The sequence below is a fragment of the Malania oleifera genome, chromosome 8 (assembly GCF_029873635.1).
Source record: "Malania oleifera isolate guangnan ecotype guangnan chromosome 8, ASM2987363v1, whole genome shotgun sequence".
Lineage (NCBI taxonomy): Eukaryota > Viridiplantae > Streptophyta > Magnoliopsida > Santalales > Ximeniaceae > Malania > Malania oleifera.
Window position 1 is genome coordinate 13838426 of NC_080424.1, and position 11384 is coordinate 13849809.

General features: G+C 36.1%; 1 protein-coding gene across 1 annotated transcript; it reads left to right on the plus strand.

The window, feature by feature from the left end:
* The first annotated feature begins 1304 nt into the window (after nt 1-1304).
* Nucleotides 1305-3481, plus strand: LOC131162586 (zinc finger BED domain-containing protein RICESLEEPER 2-like). The gene is made up of 3 exons (XM_058119200.1): nt 1305-2889; nt 3063-3321; nt 3469-3481. The coding sequence occupies exons 1-3, from the start codon at nt 1305-1307 to the stop codon at nt 3479-3481; spliced, it is 1857 nt and encodes a 618-aa protein (XP_057975183.1).
* Nucleotides 3482-11384: the final 7903 nt, after the last annotated feature.

An 11384-nucleotide genomic window follows, 5' to 3' on the forward strand; every position in this document is an offset into this window, starting at 1 on the left:
GTCACCCGGCGGGTGACCCGCTAATTCGCTCTGCCTTCGGCCCTTCACGCGACTCACGCCTCAGTGCCTCACGGAGTTAGTGAGTCACGGTTCACTTTTCAGTCTTCACAAACACAATCACGCACACTTGAAAAAAAAAAACCCTAACCTTAACCTGCGCTGCGCCTCTCCACAGACCACAGTCCACTCTAGTCTCCAGTCTCCTCGTTTGGCCATTTGGATTGTTTCTGACCTCTCGGCTCTCGGCTCTCAGCTCTCACTCTCTCTATCTTTTAGATTCTTCTCTCCAGTCCGGCAATCTTTCCTCTCCTCTGGTGACTGGTGCGCTGCTACGTGCCGGATCTGCCAGGCTACCAGTCATCGTCTCCTTCGAACGATCCACAGACGCGCATAAAGGACCAACCGGCAGCCGACCAGAGGTGGAGCCATGGAGGTAAGATTTTTTAGTATTTTTATCTAATTAGGTCATTAATTAAATGACCAATGAATGGCTTTTGAATTTGTATATTGAAAGTGTATATTTAAAATCTTATATTACTGTGTGTTTAGAAATTTTGTTGAAAGTGTGATTATTATTTTATTTAAAATCTAGATATCTGCATATCTCATGTTTGCTTTTGAATTTGTATATTGAAACTTAAATAGGTGTGAATTTTTAGTATAAATAAGCCATGAATGGCTTTTTAATAGAAAGGAATCAGAAATTAAAAAAGAGATATTTCCTTCTTTTGTTGTTTTCTTTGTTTTTTCTGTCTCTGCTTTGGTCCTGTGTTGTGGTCCTATGGACCTTGTGGTGTTCTGTAAATAGAAGGGTGGGATGACAAACCTTCCATTGTTTTGATATTTTATTAAACTACAAAAATAAATAGAAGTGTTGTTGGCGGTTGGTTTCATGAATTACTGATGAATAAACAGTAGATAAATGTTTATTGTGTTTCCCCTACATGAATTAGTTGTCACACACACACACACACACACAGATACACACATGCATACTACTACTACTAGACTTCCCAATAATATTATCCTGATTTCATTTTCGTAGCAGCTTCCTTCCATGCATACATATTTATACAATCTGTTGCAAAAAATAAAAATAAAAATAACGATTTTTTAGTTAATAATTTTTGTAAAACGCAGATTTGTGTTTGTTGTATAAAATTTTCATTATTTTCTTTATTTTACTATTTTCCGGAGTCTTAACAATTTTTCTTTGTTAGGAAATTAGTTTGGTGCGAAAGCCCAAGACACTCAGCGTATTCAAAAAAATTATTCTTTGTTAGGAAGAATACAAATTGCAAATAATGGATACCATAAACTTGGATTTTGATGATGAGTGTAATATTACTCCATCTTCAGATAAATCTGAAAAGAACAGTTCTTCTATCAATGATGGCACTAGCAAAAAGAGACAACGTAGAAAGACATCAACTGCTTGGGATGAATTCTATTTGTTACCTATAGATGTTGATGGAAAACAGAAGGCAAAATGTAAAAAATGTGGGGTTGAATATGTTGCTAATGCTTCAAACCATGGGACGGCAAATTTGAGATGCCACATTAATAGTTGTCCATTACGTGATAACTATGATGTGAAGCAGATGCATATGGATTATGGAACCAAACTTCATGCGAAAAAAATTGAACAAGATGTTTATTGTGAGAAGATGGCAATTGCCATAATAAAACATTGCTATCCTTTTTCATGGGTTGAGCATGAAGAAAATCGAGATGTGCATAAATATCTTAATCCTGATGTTAAACCAATTACTAGGAACACTACTAAAGCTGATGTATTGAAAATACATAAAAGGGAGAAGGAGAAACTTAAACTTACACTACAGACTGCTTTTCGTAAAGTGTGTTTGACTTCTGATTGTTGGTCTTCTCCTACGACTGAAGGATATTTATGCATTACAGCTCATTTTGTGGATGAAAATTGGGTATTGCATAGTAAGATTACTAACTTTTCTCACATGCCACCCCCACATTCAGGAGTTGCTTTGTCAGAAAAAACATTTAATGTATTGAAGGAATGGGGTATTGATAGGAAGATATTTTCCATCACATTGGATAATGCAATTGCTAATGATAGTATGCAAGATATTCTTTCAAGTCAATTGTCTTTGCAAGCACCTTTAGTAAGTGGCGATGAATATTTTCATGTAAGGTGTTGTGCTCATATTTTGAATCTTATTGTTCAAGAAGGCTTAAAAGTGATTGAACGTGTTGTGTATAACATTAGAGAAAGTGTCAAGTACATTAAGGGTTCAGAAGGCAGAAAACCTAAGTTTGAAGAGTGCATTAAACAAGTTGGTATACTTGCTTCAATCAGTTTGCGCTTGAATGTACCAACTAGGTGGAATTCAACTTTCATGATGATAGAAAGTGCACTTATATATCGACGGGCTTTAATTCATTATGCTTTACTTGATGCAAATTATAAGTATTGTCCGTCAAATGAAGAGTGGAATAGAGTTGAGGTCATTTGCAATTTCTGGAAACCATTTTACGACATGACAAAACTCTTCTTGGGTTCGGATTATCCTACATCTAATTTGTATTTTTCAAATATATGGAAAATTCAATTGCATTTACTTGAAACAATGGAAAATCCGAACTGCATTGTTAATGGTATGGCTGCAAAAATGAAAGAGAAGTTCGAAAAATATTGGAAGTGTTATAGTGTCGTTTTGGCATTTGCTATTGTTCTTGATCCTCGTTACAAGCTTCAATTTGTCGAATTTTGTTACTCAAAGATTGATTCATCCACTTCTCGACAAAAATTAAATCTCCTTCGTCAGAAGTTGTACTCTCTATTCCAAGATTATGCAAACAAATCAAAATCTTCTTTGGAATCTACTGCTCCATCTACCGGGGGTACTGGTGGTAATGACAATCTCATTAGAGATGAGCTTTCGATAACTTCATTTATATTTTCTAATTTTTCATTTCTTATTTTATATATTATTTTTAGTTGTTATATTTATATTGTTTGTTTTTCTATTCTAATATGTGACAGGAATTTGAATTTTATGAAAGCTAATATTGTGCTACTACAGAAAAATCTCAATTAGATTTATATTTGGAAGAGCCCAGGCTAAATCGTGTGGAACATGTTGAAATGGATATATTGCGGTATTGGAAAGATAATCGATTTCGATATCCTGATTTATCTCTTATGGCGCGTGATGTACTTACTATACCTATCACAAGCGTTGCATCAGAATCCGCATTCAGCATTGGAGCCCAGGTTCTTAACAAATATCGAAGATCACTTTTGCCGGAAAATGCAGGAGCATTAATAACAACTCGAAATTGGTTGTTTGGTTACGCAAGTATGCATTTTTTTTTTTAGTTTTTCCAATATTATTTCAATAATTTCAATAATTACATTTTATTTACTTTCATATCCTTTGTCAATTGTTATTGTTTCTTATTTGTTATCTATTTATTTTGTTATTGCAGTGGATCCAAGTGAAGAAAGAGAAGAAGCTGAACAATTAGAAGTCAAATTTGAAAATATTTTGATTAATGATTTGGGAGAAGCTTCTACAAACAATCATGGCTAATTAAGTTTTTTTGTTATCTTTTGAAAATTATAATCTTGTGAATTTTTATGGAACTCATTTAAATTTGGTTTTGTTTCTAAATATTTAAATGTTATATTTTTTAAGATTATGTTTTGAATCTTTTGATTGTGGGACTTGAATATTTGATTCATGTGTTATGCATAATGCATGAATTAAAAAAATGTGAATGATGAATGAACTTGTTAAATATTTTACATTTAGCTCTGTATGTAAATATTATGGGACTCATTTAAATTTAGATTTATATATAAATATTTTATGCATGTATTATGCATATTTAATTTTTTTAGAGGTGTGTGTGTGTGTTTTTTTTTAATTTTACATTTTTTAAAAATTTTATTCATTAAAGGGATGTATTTTTTTTTTACATTTTATGTTCTTTTTATTTAGAAATTAATAAATAAAATGCAGTTTTTTTTTTAAATGTCATTTTATATGAAATTTTTAAAAATTTTAAAATAAAAAAAATCATATTTTTTAAACGGGTGACCCGTTACCTGCCCGTTTATTAAATGGGCGGGAGAGGGTTGGCATGTGTGTGATTCGTTTAACATCGACCCGTTAATGACCCGGCCCGTTTATGACCCGACCCGTTAGTGACCCGCCTAAACCCGGCCCGCCCGCCCGTTTTGCCAGGCCTATGCACAGAGCATATCTTCTAGTATCTAAATCGTTTCTCTCAGTTTGCCCATCTGCCTGCAGATGGAATGTCGTGCTAAATGATAACTGAGATCTTAAAGTTTCTTGCAAGCTCCTCCAAAAATGTGATGTAAAACACGGCTCTCGATCTGACACAATCGATACTGGCACCCCATGAGAAAGAACTATCTCCTGAATGTAGATCTCCGCTAAACGACTAAGGGGATAGCTGATTTTGATAGGTATAAAGTGGGCGGTCTTAGTCAAACTGTCAACAATCACCCAGATGGTATTCTGGCCATGTAATGCCATCGGCAGTCCTGACACGAAGTCCATAGATATATGATCTCAGTTCCACTCTAAGATAAATAACGGCTGCAACTGCCCTGCCGGCCTCTGGTGCTCAGCCTTTATCTGCTAGCACGTCAGACACTGAGCTACATACTCGGCGATCTCTCTCTTCATACCACTCCACCAGTACGACTCTCGCAGATCTCTGTACATCTTTGTACTACCGTGATGAACTGTATACAAAGATCTGTGAGCCTCCTCTAAAATAGTCTTTCTGTTATCAGTATCGGCAGGAACACATAAATTGGTACGGAACCGTAAAGCTCCATCATCTACAATACTGAATTCCTCCCCCTGACCACTCTGCACTCTATCTATCACTTCTGCTAATTCTGGGTCTTCCTTCTGGGCGGCTTTAATTCTTTCCTGTTGAATAGGCTGCACCACTAAACTGGTAATATGAGCCTGAGAACCACCCTCAACTAATTCAATGCCAAGTCTCTCTAGATCCATCATGATCGGACACTAGATCTCCATAGCTACCAACACTGGTTCCCTGAATTTCTTGCTCAACGCATCAACTACCACGTTTGCTTTCCTGTGGTGATAATTGATGGTACAATCAAAATCCTTAATTAACTCCAACCACCTTCTCTGCCTCATATTCAATTCCTTCTGCGTAAAGAAATACTTTAAGCTCTTGTGGTTAGAGAAAATCTCACACCGCTCGCTGTATAGGTAATGCCTCCAAATTTTCAAGGCGTGTACCACTGCAGCCAATTCAAGATCATGTCTAGGGTAGTTCTTTTCATATTCTTTCAACTGTCTGGATGCATATGCCACTACCCCGCCATGCTGCATCAATACACAGCCAAGTCCCTTCAAGGACGCATCACTGTAAATGACATACCCCTTGCCCTCTAATGGGATAACCAATACTGGTGCTGTGACTAATCTTTGCTTCAGTTCTTAAAAACTCTGCTCACAGCTGTCATCCCACTCAAATCTTACATTCTTCCTTGTCAGTCGTGTCAGTGGTCCTGACAAAGCTGAGAATCCCTCAACGAAATAATGGTAATAGCTAGCTAGCCTTTAAAAACTCCTGATCTCCTAGACATTTCTCAGTCTAGCCCAATTCACTACCGCCTCAATCTTGCTAGGATCCACAGATATACCGTCTCCAGATACAACATGCCCCAAAAACACGACCTTCTCAAACCAAAATTCACATTTATTGAACTTGGCGTACAACTTCTTTTCCCGAAGTGTCTGCAATACCTGCCTCAAGTGCATCTCATACTCCTTATAACTCCTCGAATAAACCAGTACATCATCAATAAACACAGCGAAAAAGTAGTCTAGGTATTGGTGGAAGACTCTGTTCATGAAGTCCATAAATACCGCAGAAGCATTCGTCAAACCAAATAGCATAACAAGAAACTCGTAATGCCCGTACCTGGTCCTAAAGGCCGTCTTCGAGACGTCTTCTACTTTCACTTTTACCTGATGGTAGCCGGATCTGAGGTCAATCTTCGAATATACTCGTGTACCCTAGAGCTGGTCAAACAAATCATTGATATGGGGTAGAAGATATTTGTTTTTAATTGTCACTTTATTGATTTCCCCGTAGTCTATACACATCCTCATAGACCCGTCTTTCTTCTTCATAAATAAAATTGGAGCTCCCCACGGAGATACACTGGGTTGTATGAAGCCCTTATCAAGCAAATCTTACAACTGATTCTTCAATTCTACCAATTCCGCTGGCACCATCCGGTAAGGTACTTTAGAAATCGGCACTGTACTGGAAGGTAGATCAATAGGGAAATATACCTCACGATCGGGTGGCAAGCCTGGTAACTCGTCTGGGAAAACATCTGTAAACTTCTTTACTACAGGCGTGCTAGCAAGTTTCAATTCATTCTTTGACATCTCCTTCACAACAGCCACAAACCCTTGACAACCACTCAACAGTAGTCTTCTGGCCTGAATAGCTAAAACTAGCGGAGGCAAGGATTGCACGCGCGACCCTACGAACTTGAATTCTGCTTCCCTCGGAGATCTGAATATCACTTCTCATGCTCGACAATTTATACTGGCAAAATTAGCTGTTAGCCAATCCATGCCAAATACAACATCAAACCCGTGCATGTCTAGCACTATCAAATCGGCAGACAAAATCTTTCCTTGAATATCAACTGAACAACTTCAAAGCACCCTACTACACCTCACTGCTGACCCAGTCAGTGTAGATACCAACAATTTAACATCTAATGATTGTGTTTTAGCCCCACATAATTTAACACACCCTGAAGACACGAACGAGTGTGTAACTTCTGAATCAAACAATGCAATAACTTTAAAAGAAAGCATAATAACCATACTTGTCACCACATCACTTGTTGTCTCAGCCTCACCTGGCGTCAGAGTAAACACCCTGGCTGGAGCCGTATTCCTTTGCTGGCCCCTACGTGGCGCCTAATAACCTCCCGGGTATAGTCTGGGAGTTGAAATTACATTTGGTGGGGTAGGGCAGTCTCGCACCATGTGCCCCGATCTACCGCAGCGATAACAAACCAACTTCCATTTCCTTTTCTTTTATTATTTAAATACCATTATTCTTCGGGTCATTACAATTATACCTGTAAGACACCAATCATAACTTAGATAACAAAGGAAAGAGACTTTGTTTATCGATTTCATCAAACAAACGTATGACAAAGCTTGATAAGTCTTTTTTGTGTATTTCTTCTACGACTATTCATCATTTTGAAATCCACGTCCCAACGAGGCTCCTTGACAACGTCTTGAAGTGGGGGTCTTCTAGCTCAGAGGCTTTTCCTTCGTCATCTTTTTTTTTTTTCTTTCATTGAATAGACTCCTAAAACCAACTAATGGCTCCAAGTTCTTTGTACTAACAAAACTATCTCCTATGTCACTTACACAAAATGCAAGCAAAAAGATAAAATTTGGCATAAGGTGATGATGAGATGAGATGAGACTGAAATGCATTTTTATCTTATTCAAATTCAAAATGATTTAAACAAAAAGGATGCCTGAATGTATTCCCTTTATTATTACCCTTACGTAATCAAAGACATAATTGACTTTCCATCATCACTTCTGTATCATATGAGCTTACTTATGTAGTTGAATATCAACCAATCTTCCAACCCAATGACATTTATTACATTCCTACTATTGCCACGCAATGGGTTCCCATGATCCTAACCTTTCTCTGTAGAGAGATTGTCTTGCTCCACTCAATGCTAGCATCCCGGATCTTAATTTCACCACCTTGGCCCATGGTTTTATAGACAATTGGAGTGTGATTATTGACCCATTGAAGATGACTATGCATGTATGGAAATGAAATTATGCATGAATTGCATGAATGCAATGTAACCTAAATAACCACTTTCATTGGAATTCTGGAAAATCCATATCGACTAATGAAAGGTTTCATGATTAAGCCGACCATCGATGTACCACTAATTCAATTCAATTCCTCCCTTAACCATTCCTTTCCTTGATGATGGTCTATGTACCTTAGATCTTACGAAGGATAATGTTATGATCTGGGTTCAGGATTAACTCAGGACGAGTCAACCCATTGGATTGGTTCAACTCAGGTTTGTGGACTTTGATGTGCACTTGGACCTCGGGTGTTTCAAAATATGGGCTTTAAGTTATTTTTTGATGGGTTGAAGCACGAGTTTGAAGAGAGTTGGGCTTGGATTGCTTTAAAAATATTGGCCTAAATTTTTAAGTAATAGGGCTAAAGCCCCCTTTTGAAATATGAGTTTGACCCTTTTTGAAAATCAGGCCCGGATCGGGTTTTTTTGTTTAGAAAAAGGTCAGGCCTAAATTTGTTTTTTAAAAAGAGTTGGGTCCGAGTTATTTGAAAAGGATTGTACTGATCTATCTTTTTAAAATGCTCAGGCCAAGTGTTTTATTTTTTTGAAATGATGGGCCATAGTCTAATTATTGGGCTTTTCTATAATAATGGCTAAGTAGTATGCATGTTTCAAATGGATGCAAAATGCTTGACACGTACAACACAAAAACATATATATATACAAAAGAATCGATTATATAAATGTGAAGAAGGATGTTGCCTCTGTCCCAACCTAGGGTGGGTTTCTATATACGGGGTTCTTCATGATTCTATCCTAGTTAGGGAAAACTATAGACAAGTATATGTGGATAGGCTCTAACCCTTAATAGAAATAAAGGTTCCTAACCTATCCCCTATCCTCACCCAATGGGCTTGGACAAAGTACAAACTGAGCAGAGTGGTTCATGCGCCCCCAAGGACCTTGTCCCATAAGGACTAACGGTACTGTGCTCCTTTCTAATCCTGAAGGGTGAAGCCAGGGTAGAAGGCTAGTCAAAGTGTGTGAATTTATAAGCTTAGCCTAATCCCTCTACCACCACATGCATGTCACACGCTTATTCATAATTAATCACATGCTTATTTAAACATCCATGAAAATAAATATTTAATCAGGGGTATTAAATAGGGTAACTAAATGTTCACATTAAATCCAGAATATTTTCAAACATAGTAACAAATATTCACATTGAATCAAGGATATTCACATGTATGGGGACTAAATATTCACACTAATCAAGGATATCTACATATATGAGAACTAAATATTCACAATAATCAAGGATATCTACCTATATGGGAACTAAATATTCATACTAATCAAGGATATCTACCTATATAGGAACTAAATATTCAGGTTAATCAAAGATATCTACCTATATGGGTACTAAATTTTCACATTAATCAAAGATGTCTACATATATGGGACCATTAATTCACTTTAATTAAGGATATATACCTATATGGGAACTAAATATTCATATTTAATCAAGGATATTTACATATATGGGAACATTAATTCACATTAATTAAGGATACCTACCTATATAGGAACTAAATATTCTCATTAATCAAGGATATCTACATATATGGAAACTAAGTATTCACATTAATCAAGGATACCTACCTATATGGGAACTAAATATTTTCATTAATCAGGGATATCTACATATATGGGAATATTACTCAAGGATATTTACGAACATTAACTCAAAAATATTTACAACTATGGAAACATATGTCTTTACAAAGTCAAATTTGTTATAATTTTCACAAACCACTTTATTTAAATATAGGAGTATTTTATTTGCAAAATAAAGTGGAGTAATTAAAAGATTTAATAAATTTAAATTGGGATAATTCCTAATTATTTATTGGTTCGACTCTCAAATGTCCCTATTGGAGTTGCCAAGCTGTTGTGATGTCTCGGAGCGTGGGTGCCCCGGGGTGGCAAAATAAAAAATTGCTTTATATTTTCGAGAACAAACAGGAATGGAGTCACCACTAACCTTTTAGTGTGGTTAGAACACTTAAGTACTATCTAGTTAAGGGTAGAATTGGTTTGCGTTACCAAAATCAGGATTGGGAGTTCAGTTACTTGAGGGGAAGGTATGAGCACCCCCTACACGTCCGTTCTTATGAACGATACCTAATTAATCAAGAATTATACTAAATTTAATTTAATAGATCTTTAAAATTACTCCCTTTTACTGAATTTTTGAAATACACATTTAAAGAAATAAATCACACAAAATATATATGATATATAATCCCTCAGAACTGGGGTACGTGAAGCCCGAAAGTCCTCTCGTTAAAATCATAGGGATAAAGAAAATAAAAATATTTAATAAAATAAATAAATAAGTACCATAGTACATAATAATAAATATACACTATAATAAGTAATACCATATATATTAAAATACTAAAAATACCCTAATAAGTTATATATACTAATATACTAAAGATACCATAATAAGTTATCCCTATATATTTACAACCTTGAGTATGAATAATACTTACTCAACATCTATTGTTAAATATTGTACCGTAATTTATTAATAAGCATAGTAAATATCATAAACATTAAAACCTAAGTAAATATTAGAAAGAAAAAAAATCCTGTAAAAAATAAATTGACGTCAAATATATATATAAAGCCTGAATAAATATTATTACAAAAAGAAGAAAAATCTTGCAAAAAATAAATTTATGTCAAATATATATATATATATATATATATATATATATATATATATATATATATATAAAAGAACAACTATGGATAAATATACAATGAAAATTTAAACTTTATATATATATAAACAGCAATTGTTAAACATACAATAAAAATTTGCACTTTACAATCCAAATAAAACAAATATATATATATATATATAGAACATCTTCACAGTAAAAAAAGGTTTTTTTTTACAATGAAATAACATAATATATATATATATATATATATATATAGATAAAACATACCTGTGAGTGTGTGTGTGTGTGTGTATGGGATGACCGTGGAGTGGGGCTATGGGTGCACATGCATGCGTGAGTGAGCGAGAGAGAAGCTCACAGTAGGGAGTATAGCTGGAAAGAGGTTGGTGGATGGTGGTACGGGGGCTAGTTTCCGGAGATAGGTCACACCGACGTTGGTGGTTGGACAGAGCTCAGGTGATGCTGAGGAAGAACGTTAGCCTGAGAGTGAGCAGAAGGTGGAGATGCCGATGTGAGGAAGTGGGCACAGTTGGTGGCTGGGTTCGGCCTTGCTCGAGCTGTGGGTGACGACAAACCTGTGACGAAGAAAGATGGTGGTGTGGAGGTCGAAGCAAGGCACCGGAGGCGGCGCACAGCGGAGATGCCGCCAGGCAAATGCTGGTGATGGGGCAGTAGAGCAGCGGTTAGGCCGCGGTTGAACAATGGAGAGGGGAGAGAGCGATGGTGGTGGTTGTTCGGTGGAGCTG

Coding starts and splice junctions, on each gene's coding strand:
- LOC131162586 (XM_058119200.1), top strand. CDS start 1,305: ATGGATACCATAAACTTGGATTTTGATGATGAGTGTAATATTACTCCA. Junction 2,890..3,062: donor ATCTACCGGGGGTACTGGTG/GTAATGACAATC, acceptor GTGCTACTACAG/AAAAATCTCAATTAGATTTA.